The following is a 17,922-nucleotide window of genomic DNA, read 5'->3' on the forward strand; positions in this document are numbered from 1 at the left end:
CCAGCCAGCTGTAAGTCTTCATGCAAGTGGCCGGAGAAAAACCAGCCTGGCAGCGGTTGAGGTATCTGGTCTGTGGATGGCCACAGTGCCCATAGCACTGTGCCACGCGCCCACCTTGTGCCTTGCTCTTCACCCTTGGCTCAGTGTCTGCAAAATCTCCAAAGCAAAATGTGGAATTTACACCATATCCTTCCAGGCTCTGAGGAAACCGCAGCCTGATTCTCACCTGGCATTGCTCATGAGTAAGGACTTCTGCCAGATGAGCATCAAGCTCACTTCTAAGTCCAATGCTAGGGTGCAGGAACAAGAAGTTTATCCTGCTCTATTACTTTTTGAGTTTGTTGGTTAATTTGATTGTTGCTGCCCCTCCTTTTTTAGAGTTTGAAACTGCCATTTCTTTATTTCAGAACCATTGTTGCATGCTGAGGTCTAGGAGATGTTCGTACATCCTCAGAAAGTATGGGCAGCATTTTCCGTTGTGTTACTTTTAAGACAGAAGAAGATAAATTGGGACTGTGAAAACATCCAGGACTTCATAAATACTGGAAACTAAGATTTTAGTTCCAAGAGCCGTGGGAGGGAAAGATTGCTGAGCAGGGCACATTTTGGTGGTGGAATTCCTCTCTTTTATGTAAGCAGGGCTTGGTGGAACCTGTCAGCACAGGGCCGGGGCTGCAATTGCTGCATGACCAAATGGTGTGCTTCTCGTAAATAGTTCACGTGTGGCCATCCAAAGTGCAGCTGAGGTGATCACTAAAAGCAGTGCTGTCATTTCCAAATGTATCTTAGAATCACAGAATCACCAAGGTCAGAAAAGGCCTCCAAGATAATCCAGCCCAACCATTCACCTACCACTATATTTCCCCACTAAGCCATGTCCTTGAATGTGTCTTGAACACCTCCCTGAGCAGCCCATTCCACCATCCAAAGCTCAGTGGCTGAAATATTCTATGTACATATAGTTTAAATCACACGCTCAATAAGAGGGATGTGAGACTAACTGGCAAGTGTGGTAGACCTTCTGAGGTGTCTGAAAATCGTGGCCAGCCATAAAACCTTGGCTTCCAAGGCCAGAAGGTGGGTTGTCCATATGCTCAAGTATTAATGGAGAGGATTGTCCAGTAGACATCTCCCCAACAAAATGCACTTGTGTTTGCACATCTCTTAGGCACTGATGGTAATGATTCTGTCCCGTACCTTTCTCATTGTCAAACACAAGCTGATTTATAAGCATCCTGGTGATCAGATTCTCCTGAAGCAGGGCCCTGCCATGTCATGCTTCAAACAATAGAACAATCAGGCACATGGTGAACAGCAGGATTCACAGCATTGCTCACAAAGGTTGAAGTATTCTTCAGTTAATTGTGGGAAATGTTTGAAAATTCTATTGTACGAGAAAGGTCTGAGAGTATTATATTCTAAGATAAATAATATCTTGTATACCTTCACAGGGAACAAAATGAGATTGAAATGGTACTTGCAGCTGAACCTTAAAGCGTAGTTTGACTTGACTGGGTAAAGGACTATACGTAAAACATGAGAAGTGTCCCTGTTGTCATTGACAATGAGTCACTTACTTGGAAGATTTGTACAATAGCCCAGTCACAGTGTTTATCAAGATAGCTCAGTGACAGTGTTTATCAAGACAGCTTACAGGATATTATGTTTACAAGGGTGGTAAGTGGTAGAAGTGAGTATGTTGAGTATGCTTGGTAGATTGTCCTGCAATCTGATGTATAAAAAATTCCATCTAACACAATTCAGTGCCTGATGTGACCCTCCAGAGACCTTTAACACTGATGGCATTGCAAAATTGTGCTGTAACACTATGAATTGTTGTAGTACATTTTCTAGGAAAGAAAGTCTCGATGATTCAGAACAGAAGAGTAACGCCATGGGTCTGACCTCGACTGTCACCCAAAAAACCCAGCATGGTTCTGAGAAAAAAATAATGAAATATTTGAGACTGAAGAACATGTTCTAATTTCAGAAAGGTAACTGTTTGTTAGACTAGGTGTTTCAGGGCTCTTTTTGTGGTTTTTGAGGTTGAGGTTATTTCTCGATCTTTTGACACTGAAAAGGTAACATCAGCTTGTCTGTAATATCTGACTTGGCCTCCTGAGCTATTGGCAAGGAGGACATGGTCTTTATGGTGCCCTCAGGGACCTAATATAGTTAGTGGCTCTGCCTGAGGTGTTGTGTCCAAAACTGGCCACACCAGTTCAAGAGACATGTTGGAAAACTGGTCTGGGAGAGGAATACCACAATGACAAAGGTCTATGAGGAAAGACGGAGGGCTGTGGGCTTGTCTGGGTAACCTGACAGCAGCTGACATGCTTGAAGGAAAGGTACAAAGGCAGTGGAACCAGGCTGCTTTCTATAGCAGACATTAGAAGAGGCAACAGGGACAGGTTATGCCTTGAGAGTTCCAAGATGGCATTTCAGGAAAAAAAACAGTAGTTGGATCACCCAAGTGTTCTCTGGTTCATGCCATACTTTCATCCTATCTATGGGAATCGGGATGAAGCTCGGATATGTTGGACGTGACACCTGCTCACCTCCTCTGAGAAAAGAGCAGCTGGTTCTTTTGGTTCTACATCAGGAGATAAGCATTGAGCAATTCTGCTTGGCACCATGGCCTGCTCTCAGTGCGTGTGCACGTCCTGAACATCAGCCAGGGTTTCTTGTAAATGACAGCAATGCTTGGAGCAGTGAGCTGTGCCCCTAGGGAAAATAAGCCATTACATATTCCACATTTTCTGCTTCTGAGTGAGATGTTTCAGGTGACTCGATCCCTTCAGGACATTCCTAAGTTAGGCAACAGGCAGGAACGGCTGTCAGGAACCAGTGCTGCAGGAAGATGCTTCCTAAGAAATCCTAATGGGCCTGGAGCCGTTCCAGCTGTCTATCTAAGTGAGAGCTTCTTGAGCTGCTTTGAAGGGCTATGACCTGGATCTTGCAAAGCGGGGTGAATGGGAGCATGCTGCCTCAACAGCTTCTCAGGGCAAACAGCTGTAGGTCCCCAGATACAAATCCCACCATGTTCTGCCCATCTGTACAGCCACACGTGGTGTGGGCATCCCCCACAGCTGTGCAGCCCCTACAGGAAGAAATGTCGCTTGAAGAAGCTGGCAGTCCAGTTTCTGTTTTCTCAGCCAGACATGTGCAGCCAAACACATATCCTGTAGGTGGGAAGGCATTCAGTCAGTATTTTCCTTGTTCTCTGAAACTGTTTTAAATATATGGATAAACTATTTATCGCTGAGTCAATATTTATGCTGTTGATTTCCTTGCCCTTGCCATTTATTTTTTCTACAACCGTCTGCTCCTTTTTCCTCGTGCCTTTTCATATTGTTTGCTGTAGGTGTAGGCCGTGGATGTGTGTCCACACTGCAATCAGTCAGCATGGCCGCACATGCACCCTGGAAGCTGGTTCAGGGCTCTAGGGTGGAGTAATGGCCCTGCGGTGCTGCACCCGCCCCACTGAACCCTTTCCAAGGATGTCCTCCATGCTGTGTGCAGGCCTTCCTGGGGTGCAAGGCCTTCTCTATGTCCCAGGTCTCCTGATGGGGTGGAGGTGTGAGGAGCAGGTCTGTGGGTTAGGATGGGAAAGAGGCCAGCAGTGTCTTGCAACAAGCGGTTGAGAAGGCCGTGACTTGCACTTGGCAGTTGCCCACTGTCTTATCTACCACAAGGACAGGGGCCACAAGCAAAGCTGAAACAGCTTCCTCCTTGTATGGAGCAGAACTCAGCCTGGGAGCCCCAGTCCCACGTCACAGCAAGTGCTGACGATTTACTTGGGCTAAAAAAGGAACAGTTTCACAACAGAGGAAGCTGCCACCCAGAAGAAGTGGCATGGCAGAGTTATTTTCATCAATTCTTGCACATAATTCTAAAGAAGCATCTTGCGAACAAGTGATATTTTGACCTGAACTAATTTAGTCAGAAACGTAATGTAATCCTTTCAAGCACTGCAAGGTGATTATTTTGGTGCTTCCGGTGATTTTACAAGAGTTAAGGGTCAACGCTGCGCAATTCTGACATCCCAAGGTCTGTTTCTAGTCAGGGTTGCCCCATATGCTGCGGCTGCCCTTGCCTCATGCAACACAGCCAGAGAAAGGTCTTCAAGGATAACCAGAAGAGTTGTGTTAGCACTGTGTCACTTTGGCTTACTGTTAAAGCAGCTCTTTTCCTTCAGGGCTACACAAGAGGTTTTTGCCTGAGTAAGGATTACAAAGCCATAAACTGATGTGTGGGATGTGTGTAGCTTTGGTCTCCGTTTGAGGCAAAAAGCCTTCTTTGCCTCTGAGGGATGCTGGGTTGGGCACAGGGACAGTTTTCATTCCTGCTGGTGGTGAATGCCCAAAACTTGGCAACCAAACCCATAACATTAGGTCCAAACATTCCTTTAAGGATAAATGAGAGCGAAACAACGGAGTTTCCATTGCAAGCTTACTGGTATCTATTACGTCTTAGTATTTGCTAATGAGAAACTCATTATGAATGAGCTGTGGCCAGATGCCTTGGAATTGGTTACGATCTGGGCTTGGCCATCTTGCATCAAGCCCTGACATCCGATGGGCTGCCACAAGTCAGCTCACGTCAGGTTAGAGGAGAATCTACCTGCTTGGAGGACGGGATGCCCGCAGGGCGTAGCTGACAGGCCACTGTCATGGCCTGTGCTGAAAGGACATGAGTGAGGAGTGATCAGATCAGCGCTCCCTCAAGAGTAACAGCAGTGAGAGCACGTCAGGTTCCTTACGTGTAGATGTGTCTCACCATGAGGAAATCCCTAAAGATGGAGAAGGCTGTGGCACTTTTGATCTGTGTTTGATTCTGAGAGTTGTTCTGGACATAGGAAATAATAATGATAATAATAAAAGAAATGATGGGAGCAACTCAAATGCTTGAACGGAGATAAAAAACGTAGGTCAGGTGTCACTGTTACAAAAGACAAGTTCCCCATAACCAGACCCGCAAGTGACTAGACCTGCAAAGCTGAAGATTGGTTTGTGCTTCTTGCTCCTACATGGCATCAGAATCTGTGGGAATGCTCTGGAAGTTTGCCTTACTCTCGTCACTTTGATACACAAACTAAACAAAACTTGGGACAAAGAGTGAGCTTGTAAATAGGGGAGCAGCCACTGGGGAATTCTGGTTTTGTTTGTTTGCATTGTGTTGCATTTTGTGTCAGCTAATAAGTTGACTTAACCTTTCTGCAGGTAAGTGCAGATAAGGCTAATAGCCTCTGGTGTCTGATTTTGCAAGCTAGGAACAGGACTGTGGGAGCTTAAGCTTTGCTGCGACGATAAGTAACAGGCTGGTGATTGCCAGGGGAAAAAAAGATCATGTTCTGCTTCTGTTAATTAGAAGAGCATATGAGGGTTTTCACGAGCCTGATTGAAGTGATTAACTGTTGTAACAGTTTGGGGAAAAAAAATAAGGAGGCCTGAGGTCTTTAACAACAAGAAACAGAGATGGGGGGGAGGAAAAGCCACAGTGCAGGACCACTGCCCCCTGCCCACTCTGTCCAGCAAGGGCAAGAGGAGAGTGGGGGCAGGGAGGAGGAAGATGACCTGCTGACAACATGGAACAAGTAAATGCCATGTAGTTGGAAAACATTCCTACAATCCCTGTTCTCAGAGCTTGCCAACAACACTCCCAGAGTGTATTACACCTAATAACAGCTCTTTCTGGCAGGGCAAGCTGGTACGAGGTGGGGGAGGATGCTCTCTTGTCAGAGCATTGTGCTGCACTCCAAGTTTAGCGCTGTTGATTTGAGATGATAACAAAGCATGGAAGAAGGTAACGGGAGCAGGGAAGACCAGCAGCTGCACAAAGTGAAAGCAGAGATGAAAGCTAGCCCCTGTCTGCTGGTGTAAACCAGGGAGTCCTGGAGACAGTGTAAAGGTCAACTGCCTTCGAAGACTAAGGTTCATTGAAGGGCAGAACTCACACCCACCTGATTTCAGCAGTCTTTCTTTGAACTCTGAGGCTCAGAGGATCAGAACGTGCATCTCGTTGAAATCAGCCTTTTGCAAAACCCTACGGAACTAGAATACACACCCTGCCTGTACTGACCCTCCAGCGCATACCGATGTAATTCCTTTTTCAGGAGCAAAGCGTTACTGACATCAGCCCCTTCCTGTTTGCAAAAATCTGTAGTTTTTGCTGTAAGACTGCTGGGCCAAGACAATGCCTTCAACCAAGCACGGCATGATGTCTACAGCAGGGTGAGACTGGATTAGAAAGCTGCTGTCAGTGACTTCAGCTTAAGTGGATTTTGGTTGTTGCCACAACCAAATGGAAACCAGCAACATAAGTTGTAAATGCTCTGATCACACATGCTATTTGTTGTGTTATTGCATTGACATCCCATTTATGCTTTACCTCACCCCATCCTAGCTTTAAACAAATTGTCTTCCACCCTCTAGGATGAAAGAAGCACAGAATGAAGGCAATGCTGAAAGGTGAACTGGAGCTGCAATGAAACATTCAAGAGGCAGCGCAGTGTCTGGCTCTGAAGGGTGGGTGATGCTGTGGCTATTGCGAATGCTGCCAGCTCAGATGTTCATATAGATGTCCTGCGAGATTAGGAGTGCGTGCTGAACCCTCCGTGCCCCATGATGCAACTGTCATGCTCTCAAGTGGGGACATCTCACTTACACCTGAAGCAAGCAGGGACATGCTCAGAGGGTGGAATCTGCTAACTTGGCACCGAATGCAACAGGTCCTCCTAAAGCAAATACCTCGCTACCTGAATTGATGGGGAAAAATCGGTGCCTTTGAAAGCTTTGTAGGGAGATAGAGTATCCCAAGTTAGAAGGGATCCATAAAGATCACTGAGTTCAACTTCTGGCTCCCAAAAATCAGACCACACGACTGAGAGCACTGAGATGTTATTAAGGGAGATCCTACACTTAGATGTGCTACTCTTGCATCCCAAATCCTATGCTGGTGGTCAAAGCACACTGTGCAGCACTCAACATTGACTGCTGCCACATAGGGGAGTGTTGGAGGGCTGAGGCTGCTCCCACAGCTGAGCTACTCCTGCGCTTTGGGGTATCTGAGGGAACATTTTCATCTCTGCCCCTGGCTACCGTGCCCATGTCACTGATGCCCTGTGCCACCAGTTGTATCCTCAATGGGATGCCCTCCTCTCTCCCTCTTTGGTCACCCCATGACAAGGAAGCAGCAGGGTCCAGCAGCTCCTGGGAAGAGACTTTCTTCAGCCAGCAATGGCTTCTGGTCCACCACATTTCTTGCTCCTTCTGGACTTAGTCTCAGTCTCATCTTCCCACCCACTTTCTCCTCCAGCCTCCACCCAAGCCCACGGGCAGGGGGCTTTGCCACAGGTGGGAGCGAGCACTGGCTGTTAGTTCATGACATCGAATGCTTCTGCCCCAAACCCCATGACAAAAATCCTGTTAAATTCTAAGAACATCGGGCCGTTCTTCTTGGGAATTCTGAAGAACTGGACATTTGTGAGCTGCCTCTTGAAGTTAGTCCAGTTCCAGTTGCCTGGATATTAGGGCTCGGGTGCATTCCTGTTACTCATCTAATCCATGATTTACTATTTGTCAGTGAAGGGTCTGTCCAGTTGTCATCCGATTGTGCAAATTTACCTTCCATGTGAGGCGGGATTTAAGTTTCGCTGTTCTTCAGGGGCTGACTATGTGCACAGGGAGTTGGAGTCATTTTTTTTTTTCTTCCGCGGGAACTTCCTTTCTTTAAACACCACCCCTTGGCAATGGACCTGCTGACACCTCAGAGCAGGAGAGATAAAAAGGGCAGCCCTGTTCCTGCTGCGAGCACACAGGCAACGGCAGAGGCTACTCGAGAGCTCAGAAGCCACCAGCATCGCATTCTCCTTTGGTCACGACACCGGCAGGAACCATGAGCCAAGGTACTGGTGAGCTTTATGATAACTTGTGGTACATTTGATGCTTGGCAGGGCTCCTGTGGTGAGGACTGGGGGTCAAGAACACTGTGGTGAATGGGGCTGTGGGGGAAAGCATCTGGGTGCTGCTGGAGAAGTGCTGCTTTTGGGGTCAAGCTGTGCAGGTGGCTTTGAGGGCTCACTGAACATGGCTGGAAGGTGCAACTCAGTGTTCATTGTTTTACTTCAACCTGTAGAAATCTGGCTCTGCCAATGGTAATGGGCAAGAAGTGTGGTTTTTAAAAGCTTATTTACTGGGCTAAGCTGAAAGGAATTTCTTTCTTTCTTTGCTTGATTGTGTAGATTATTGCTCTTTAGGGATTGGCTGACATCGCCTGTCAGAAGTTGCAGTGTGAATGAGAGGGATTTATTTGGAATTCAGCCTGTCCAATGGCTTATCCTATTGTCAGCAGAACCTGCACTGACCCATTGAGGTGCCTGAGTCACTCCTGCAGCACCTGCATCTGCTGGGGCCACCCCAAGCCCTGGGCTTGGTGTGTAGCTGGGCAGCGCGGCAGCAGGGGTGGCTGGTGCCAAAGGCAGAGCTGGCAGCAGGGCTGTGCTGGCTGGTGCTGCCCAGGGGAGGTTCAGGTTGGGTATTAGGAAGAATTTCTTCTCAGAGGGAGCGGTGCTGCGGTGGCACAGGCTGCACAGGGAGGTGGTGCAGTCACCGTCCCTGGAGGTGTTCAATAACTGTGTGGATGTGGCACTGAGGGATGTGGTCAGTGGGCATGGGGGAGGTGGGTTGGTGGTTGGACTGGGTGGTCTTAGGGATCTTTTACAACCTCAGTGATTCTATGAATCTATGATTTCATACCTCTGTGCCTTGTATGTGGATGAGCTGGAATTTCCTTGCCAGCCTCAGGCAGCAACATCTTTGCCTTGAGATGAGTGCTCCCCTGAGGTTGGGCAAGGATGGTAAGTAAATGCAGGTGTCCAAATCTTGTTCCTTCTTGTAGCCAGACCATCTACTTCCCACAGCACTTCCTTCCTGAGAAGCCCTTATTCCCACTGAAGCCAGACTGGCTAAAAAACACCCTACTCTGCAATATATTTTTTTAAAACTCATGACTTGTGCATGGGGCTGTAAGGATGAGGCTGTGGGTCGGGCTGTAACACCTCTGTAACAGATAAATCTTGGAACTCAGAGAAAAATGTATGTCTGTACTTATATATCTCAGAGCACTCATCTACTATAAACCATTAATTCTCATGCTCACAAGCCTGCAGTGCAAAGAAGGCAGCCTAAGGGTAGGGATGCTTCCACAGATAGGGGATGCCTCCAGCTGGTTCCATGACATTCCTCAGAACAGATAGCTGTGTCAGCTGGATCACAGAACACCTGGAATCACTGATTTCTGGGAAATCAGGGCAGGGTGGTCAGAACGCAGCCTGGGAAGGCACAGCTCCTCAATGTGAGACTTAGCACAGTTAGGGCACGCTTCAAAAAGATATTTAACAATTACCTGTGTTATTTTCACTCTATGTCCTAATTATCAGTGATAGTCATCATAAAAACTATCCTGAGATGAAAATCATAGAATTACAGAGAGGTTTGGGTTGGAAGGGACCTTCAAACCCACCCAAACCCAACCTCCTGACATGGGCAGGGCTGCCACCCATCAGCTCGGGCTGCCCAGGGCCCCATCCAACCTGGCCTTGAGCACATCCAGGGATGGGGCATCCACAGCTTCTCTGGGTCGCTGTGCCAGGGCCTCACCGCAGACAGTTTGTTCCTAGAATCTAACCCAAATCTCCCTTCTTTAAGTTTAAAGGCGTTCTCCCTTGTCATATCACTATCAGGTGGTGTAAAAAGTCAGTTCCTCATCTGTTTGTAAGTTCCCTTTAAGTACTTGAAGAACGCAATGAGGGCTGGATATTAGGAACCTTCTCTTCTCCAAGCTGAACAAGCCCAGTTCCCTCAACCTTTCGTTATAGGAGAGGTGCTCCAGCCCTCTGATCATCTTCGTGGCCCTCCTCTGGACCCACTCCAACAGCTGAATGTCTTTCCTGAGCACAGACTTACCAGAGCTTCAGAAAGGAGCAAGGGCAAGCAGCTCTGGTGGCTGGAGATTGGTTTATCCCAAGGAGTATCTTTCTTTTGCTTCTCCTTCAGCAAAGGGTTGGACAATTCCTGATGAAAGTTTTGGTGTCCTGCACACCCTGTTGCGCAAAATATCAGCCCTAGACTGGCATTGGCATGGAGCACGCAAACAAAAAGCATTCCAAAAGGCAGCCAGTCAATGAAGGGTGATGGTTAATTTTAAGTCTGTTTACCATACTTCTGAAAATTCTTACACAGCTACGATAAATATGGTTTATTGAGTAAATAGGAGGAAATACAGGGAGGCAGTAACTTGATGCAGCTCACTGGGCGATCACTTTGGTTTGCTCGGAGCTATAGTCACTGTGGAGCAATTGCAGCCTTGATCCAGGCTGTGTTTCATGATCCAGCCCTGCTCACAGCACCTCTCACATGAAGCCGTGCCTACAACAGCCACTGGCACATTTCAGCCTCCCCAGTGCTTGGGCTGGCTCCCAGTGATGCTCACCTTGGCACCGCTGACGGTGCTGTATAAAACTGTCAAGGCATTTTGTGACCTAATCCCTTAACCCCTCCTGCCTTTGACTCCTTTATTTCTAAGTGATCCCGGTTTTCGTATTTCCTGACTCGCCCACCTCTTTATCTGAATCACTCGTGAGCCAAACGCTTGCTTAGCATTGCTACTCCCTCTGTTTGCACAGCACTTAGCTCTAAGCAGGCTCATGGGCAGAGGCAGGACAGGGTTTGACACTTCAGAGGAAGCATGGCCACGTCCTGGCATGCTCTGGCTCTCCCTGCCCCACCTGGGCAGAGCCCCAGGCCCCCACCTTACTGGGGAGCAGAGGGGTCTCGCTTTGCTCCAGCAAAGATCAGCTGTTTGGAGGGCTGACTTTTGACACTTTTGGGTCGCATCCAACTTGGCTCATTGGTTACGTCCCACAAGGTTCAATCATGGCTGCTGTCAACCGTTACCTGATAATCACAACAGACACATTCAGTGCCAAGATAAAGCTAATAAAGTCTTTGACCTGAGAAAAAAATCGACAGTTGGGATTAATTTTTAAGTCACTGGCCCTGGCTGTTGTTACTATGACTGCTCCTACTACAATGGTTGCTTCTACTGCCACTACTATCGCTGTTGCTTTAATATCTGCAATAACAAAGAATCGTTTGTAGTGCTCAAAGATCCATGCCCTTGGCTATACGTATATGTCTATGGCTATTTATACACACATGCACATGTTGCCTACAGTGAAGGACAGCAAGGTGAGGAAGGTGCATATCTGCATGCAAGTGCCTGTGGCATCATTCCCTTTGGCACCTGCTCCAGAACAGCAAAAACAGAACTATAAACTATCCACAAGTGTTTCTATGCCAAGGGAAAGTTTGCTTGTGGTAGAGCAAGTTGTGTTGTAGGAGGATGGTCCTGGCTGCTGCCAGCCCAACCCCTCTTGCCCCCAGCACCTGCACTATGAGGTGGGATGCTCCAGACCCAAAGGCAGGAGAAGTGGTGTTGTTTTTTGCTGTTGAGCCATCTGTTCCTTGGTGAGCATTCTTGCTGGACCACTGGGTGCCCAGGTGTTTTTGTGACCCACAAAAGCTGTAGTAAGAAGAAAGCTGTCTTTACTGACCAATATACCAATTTATGTTTTCCTGTCATCTCCCTCCCTCCCCACAAATGGTCTTTCAGACAGCGACCTGAAGGTCACCAAGGTTGACTTCCTCAAGAGCCAGAACTCGGTGCAGCATCACACAGATGCATACAACACCCCAAACCTGGTGGTGCGGCGTGGGCAGCCCTTCCTGCTGCAGCTGACCCTCAGCAGGGAGCTGCGAGCCGCTGACAAGCTGTCACTGCACTTCAGCATCGGTAAGCACTGCTCCGAGTGGGAGAAAAGCAGGCACTGCACAGCCCTGCAAAACCATGCAACTTGTTACTTCCAGGTGAAAGGCCAATGGAGCCCACGGGGACCCTGATGTCACTGAACCCCAGGAGCTCGAGGAATGTCAGCGGCTGGCAAATCGCCATCGTCAAGTCCAATGGCACAGAGGTAGGGCATGGGGCGGCACTGGAAGAAAACCCCATAGCCCCTGTGCTGTGTTTCCTTTGCCCTGTGGATTTCCATAGGCAGCTGCCTTGCCCCGTTCACCTCCCACTCCCCTACTGGGCACGCAGGATGTGCCCAATCCCTCTAACCCACAGCATCAGTGCCACCATGTAGGGTTGGTCATGTCATGTCCCCTCTCCTTGTCGCTTCCTAGTGCACGCTGTCTGTCACCAGTGCACCCAATGCCGCCGTGGGAATATATGGCCTGATGGTGAAGACTGGCCCTAATGTTTACAAACCCGAGAAGAATGCTGTCTACCTTCTGTTCAACCCTTGGTGTGAAGGTAAGGAAAGCCGTCCAGAAAGCTGGGTTATCACCGCTGCTTCCAAGGACTTGACCTGGGAGCTTCTCTCCCCTTTCCCATGCATATCCTTTCTTGTCTACAAATTGCTGCATCCCTGCATGTCAAGAGCAATGAGCTCCTCACTGGGGAGTCCCTGGGGCTTCAAATAAAGACTAGCCTCATAGGAACCCTCCCACAATAGCAAGGAAAGTGTGAGTGCCGCACAGCCACCAAGCGGTGTGAGTGTAACAGAGCACCAGCTGCCACGGTGTAGCTTTCCAGGAAAATCTTCCTATAGCGTGTGTGAAAGCCAGCCAACATCTAAGTGTTTTTCTTCAAGGTGATATTGTCTTCCTGTCCAACGAGGCTGAGAGAAAGGAGTATGTACTCAACGATACGGGCTACATCTATGTTGGGTCTTCCTTCGACATACACGGCAAACCCTGGAATTTCGGGCAGGTAAGGCACAGCTGTCCCCACAGCATCAATACCTCTTTCACTCTTTCTTTGTTTGGCGTTAGTTTTAATGAATCCAAAAATAGGTTAAGCCCTCGAGCAGCTCAAAGCGCTCGAGTAATCCCCCAGTTTCACTGGGAAATCTCACCTGCTTAGAGTAATCTGTCTGCTTAAGTAGATTCCCCAGCCCCAGCCTGAGAGCACAACTCAGCGGCACATTTGCCATCAGATTGCCAGACCCTGGTAAAGTGTTTAGAAACTGAGAACAGAGCACTTCTGACCAACCCTTCCCCTCTGGGATCCCCCTTACTGGGCCAGCTCAGCAGCGGGGGAGAGGGTGGACACATGATAACATCTGATTCTATCCCCATTGCATCATAAATGCTGTTGCAAGCTTTTTGTTAGTTAGTTTGTTTTGGTTTGTTCTCCAAGGCTGCAATTTCAAACGGAATAACAAAGAGGAGCCCAGCAAAAAGTCCTTGTGGTGATGCCTTTTCCACAGATGGGTCAAAGGACATTGCCCATAGGGCTGTGCCTGACTTAATAGTTATTCTGCCATGAAGCAAGGAGAAGTGATACTGATATTCTGCCAGGTTTTGTTGTGTAGGATGCTTGACATCTCTCTAAGGGAGCTTTATCAGCACCTGCTAGTTAGGAATCTTTTGCCATAGTAGTTGGCATAGAAGTAGGTTCATTGAATATCATAAGGGAAGGTCAGAAGTTAAAGCTAGTCCAGCAATTTCCTCCACATACCTAGATGGACCTCAAGGTGACTGAGCAAATCCTCTTTCAGAGTGGTGTGTAAAAATGTCTCCTTTTTCTCTCTGAAACAGTTTGAGGAATCAATCCTGGATGCCTGCATGTACCTGCTGGACAAAAGCAAGCTCAAGATGAGCAGTAGAAGGGATCCCGTGGTTGTATCCAGAGCCATGTCTGCTTTGGTACGATTCTCTCAGAGGAGTGTTTTGCCCATTCAGCTTTCCTTTCTGCTTCTTGCTCTCTTTCATTTCCCTGGGGATTAGAATGAGTACAGAACTGCAGGAGAAAAGCTGGGGAGGCATTTTGGGTGGAGGGGAGAGGCGGGAGAAATGCAGCATCTCTCCATTTCCAAAGTGTGCCGCTGACCCAGCAGCTGTCCTTTAGCAGGCAGATTGTGTCCAGGCCCAACACTGTGCTTCAGGGGCAGCTGCTGGTTGCACTGGGAGACTTTCTGTAAGCACTAGGGCCTAGGATGCTTGAAGACATCCAGCAAGAGGGGTTCCAGGCAGGGAAGCCCCAGCTGGTGCCAGCAGCCTTGTAGGGCTGTGGAGAACCTTGGGAAGATGTGGGCCTCATTCAACCTCATCCCTGAAGTTGTCTCCTCTGTGTGCACATGTACACAGGTGAATGCCAATGATGACAATGGTGTCGTGCTGGGAAACTGGTCAGGAAAGTATGAGAATGGGACTTCCCCCATGGCATGGATTGGGAGCGTCGCAATTTTGCAGCAGTATTACAAAACGAAGAAGCCTGTCAGTTTTGGTCAATGTTGGGTCTTCTCAGGAGTCCTCACTACAGGTAAGGGGTGAAATGTTACCTGATATCCTAATTACCGTGCTAGTAATCCAGGGAAACTTCTGCAAGCCTTTTGGTCCTGGTGTTAAGGGGTTGAGGCACCTGTCATGTGAAAAGGCTGAGGGAGCTGGGACTGCTGGAGGGAAGGCTATATAGGGTCTCCTCTTTGGGGATCTCCAAAACCCACTTGGACGTGGGCCTGGGCTCCTGTTCTGGGTGTTGATGCTTTAACAGGGTTTGGACCAGGTGACCCCAGAGGTGCCCACCAGCCTCAGTGATTCTGTAACCCTGTGTTCTGTCTGTGTTGCAGTCATGCGCTGCCTGGGGATCCCAGCCCGCAGCGTGAGCAACTTCAACTCGGCACATGACACCGATGAGAACCTGAGGGTTGATGTCTACCTGAACGAGAAAGGAGAGAAGCTGAAATGGATGTCCTCTGACTCTGTCTGGTAGGGTCAGCCCTCCCTAGTCCCTACAACGCTGCATTCCACAGCCTCAGCAGTCTTTACTTTGAGAGTTTCCCTTTGTTTCGTGTTTGCTGCTGGGGAGAGAGAAAGCCCAGGGTTTCACAGGGCTGCACACAAATCCCCTATTAAAGCTGCCCTCTGGAAGAGCTAAGCAGAGGAGCTCACCATTCTTATCTATAACACCTCACTCCCTTTCTTTGCAACCCGAATGTACACAGGAACTTCCATGTGTGGAACGATGTCTGGATGAAGCGGAGGGACCTGCCATCGGGCTTTGATGGCTGGCAGGCAATCGACGCGACCCCTCAGGAGCAAAGTCAAGGTAGGATTTACCTGGAAGGGCTCTTCTGCAATTCCTAAGGGAGGCAGGGATGTTCTGTGTGGACCTGTGGTGGTCTGCTGTGAGCTCCTGAGGCTGGCAGTCTCACTCCTCCGGTCTCGGCCCAGGAAACATTGAATGGTGTTTCTTGGCAGGCTGGAAGCCAACCCTGCAAGGCATTGTGGATGCCTGAATGTTTAAATACACCATGTGTGTGTCATGTTTGGCACAGCAAATAGCATTGAATGTGCTTTACAGGTATTTTCCAGTGCGGCCCTTGCCCGCTGAAGGCTGTCAAAGATGGAGACGTGTATTTGCCCTATGACAGCAAGTTTGTGTACGCGGAAGTGAATGCCGACAGGGTCTACTGGCGCGTCACGGATGAGAATGGCAGGAAAAAGTACACCAAGCTGGGTGTGGAGAGCCAGAGCATCGGTGCCAAAATCAGCACAAAGGCTGTGGGGCAGAACAGGCGAGAGGACATCACCTGGCAGTACAAGTTCCCTGAAGGTGACTGCCCCCATCCATCTCCAAAGCAGAGTCAAATGGGAGGCACCGCTCCTAATGGTAGCACAAACCATGGGGCGCTCCTGAGCTGAGTCTGGAGGCAGTCAGTGCCCTGACACCTTCTGCTCAGCAGCAGAAGAACAGATAAAGGGAAGGGTGGTGGCTCTGGGTGAGGGCGCTGAGATACATCTCTGAGGCAGCTGTTTTCCTTCATCAGGCTCTTCAGAGGAAAGGGCATCCATGAGGAGAGCTGTCTCCTACCTGCAGCCCTCAGAGATGACGCCTCGTGCACGCTTTGCTGCGGTCCCTATGGCAAACCAAAGCGACGACGGCAAGGACACAACCCAAAATGAGGTGGTCCCCAAGTCTGGGGTCCAGGTGGAGATAACTAATGAAAAGCCTCTGTGTCCTGGTAATCCTATTGAGGTGGCCATCATCGTGAAGAGCACTATGGCTGGGAGCTGGACTGTCGACATTACCAGCTCCTGCCAGCTGCAGTCCTACACTGGGAAAGTCCATGCCAATCTTGGATATATCAAGCAGACTGTCAAGGTGGAAGGCCAATCTGGTAGGCATGGAAATTGTGATATGTTTTATAGGCTATTTACCCCTGGGGCTATCTGTTGCTTTCTCCATATCTTTGAGCAACCTAGGCTACACTGCTGATCCCCAGCAGCATGACTGCAATGTGCCAAACAATGCACGAACGAGCGATGAATACTTAACAGTATTTACTCATTCCAAGCATGAGTCACCCTCCCCAAAAATATACCTCTATATCTTTGCTGCTAGTGCTTCCTGAGCCAGCACTTGCACCGGGGGGAGATGGGTATGCAGGGCAGGATGGCCTCAGCAAATATGCCTCACCCCACATCCCACCAGCACCACTGCCACCAGTGCTGCCTCCACCACTGATGTGCTAAAGAGCCGGGTCATGCTTTCTGTCCCACAGAGGTGCGCGTCCCACTGAAGATCATGCCCGAAGCTTACATGAAGGAACTGGCCACGGTGGATGATGAGGAGCACGTCCACGTTACTGCCATCGCTGAGATCCAGGGAACAGATGAGAAGCTCACCAAGGAGGTGTCACTGAGCTTTGAGTACCCACCCATCCAGGTCCAGGTGAGGCTGCACCCCTCCAGGCTTAGCTGGGGCTAAGGGGCCCCATGCAAACATCCCAGAAGTAGATGGGGTTAGTGCAGGAAACATTTCTCCTTGGCAGAGCCAGCAGCACCTCCAGCACCTCTATCAGCTCTCTGATCCCCTGTGTTTGTGTTTGCTTCACTTTCCTCCTGTAGATGCCAGAAACAGCAAAGGTGAACAAGGACTTCACCTGCGCCTTCATCTTCAAGAACAAGCTGAATGTCCCCCTGGATAACTGCAAGCTGATGGTGGAGGGCTTGGGCATATTTAAGATGGCAACGTTTGATGAAGGGTAAGATGAGGTTTTGAGCTATATCAGCTGATGGGTATGGAACGATATCATTTCCTCGTCTGTTAATTCTCCATGAGAAAGTGGTAGGAGACAGTGAGCGGTGCAGCTCTTCAACATATATGCTCAAAACAGTGCCTTGGCGGCTACTCCCGAGGGTACCGAGCCCTGCTTGCTGCAATTTGGTTGCAGGAGAAGGGCATACCCATGCTAAACGCATGCAGTGGCTTTCTCTTTAAGCAAAACTATGACAAATCAGCAAATGAGACCTGTGATGTGCAATGAGCTCATGCTGGGACTGTTCTCCTTTTTCCCTAGGGATATACAGCCGGGCAGGATCATTAAGTCTGAAGTCATATGCACTCCAACGAGGGTAGGAGAGAAGAAGATTGTGGCCAGGCTGACCTCCAACCAGGTCAAAGACATTTCGGTGGAGAAGGCCATCATGGTCACCCACTAGGAACAGCACCACGGCAGTGGACAGAAGGGGACCCTGAACATGTGACAGCTGCGGGTCACTGCCACCACTCCTCTCCTTGACTTCAGGATAGGGCTTGATGAGCAAAGAACTTCAATCCCATTAAGCAAAGGGAATTACGCTGATGTAAGGGCCATACTGCTTTGATTGCAGCTGACTGTGATTCAATAAAGAGCGCTAAAATCGACAGATTCACTGTGTGACCGATGTTTGTGCTGGGGCAGGGGCTGTTTTGCAGCCTCTGCGGGCTCATCAGGCTGCGCAGACCCAACTGCTCTGGAGCTCAAGTTGCATTTTAAGCAACTCCCCATGTCCTTTCCTCTCCGCTGGCAAA

At 49.0% G+C, this 17,922-nt stretch overlaps 1 protein-coding gene across 1 annotated transcript; it reads left to right on the top strand.

Annotated features, from left to right (window-relative positions):
* Positions 1–7,761: 7,761 nt before the first annotated feature.
* Positions 7,762–17,775, top strand: TGM4 (transglutaminase 4). Its single transcript, XM_015854194.3, has 14 exons — positions 7,762–7,906; positions 11,674–11,853; positions 11,928–12,034; positions 12,246–12,375; positions 12,716–12,834; positions 13,665–13,772; positions 14,214–14,388; positions 14,696–14,834; positions 15,071–15,174; positions 15,430–15,681; positions 15,896–16,246; positions 16,631–16,800; positions 16,977–17,113; positions 17,429–17,775. Exons 1-14 carry the CDS (start codon positions 7,897–7,899, stop codon positions 17,568–17,570), a joined length of 2,124 nt encoding a protein of 707 aa, XP_015709680.1. The 5' UTR covers positions 7,762–7,896; the 3' UTR covers positions 17,571–17,775.
* The last annotated feature ends 147 nt before the right edge of the window (positions 17,776–17,922 follow it).

The sequence above is a fragment of the Coturnix japonica genome, chromosome 2 (genome assembly GCF_054131305.1).
Source record: "Coturnix japonica strain WE chromosome 2, WE-NBRP24, whole genome shotgun sequence".
NCBI classification, from domain to species: domain Eukaryota; kingdom Metazoa; phylum Chordata; class Aves; order Galliformes; family Phasianidae; genus Coturnix; species Coturnix japonica.

Excerpts from the sequence above, each read along its gene's own strand:
- TGM4 (XM_015854194.3), top strand. Across the intron at positions 12,835-13,664 it reads AACCCTGGAATTTCGGGCAG|TTTGAGGAATCAATCCTGGA; the intron begins GTAAGGCACAGC and ends TCTCTGAAACAG. Across the intron at positions 14,835-15,070 it reads ATGTCCTCTGACTCTGTCTG|GAACTTCCATGTGTGGAACG; the intron begins GTAGGGTCAGCC and ends GAATGTACACAG.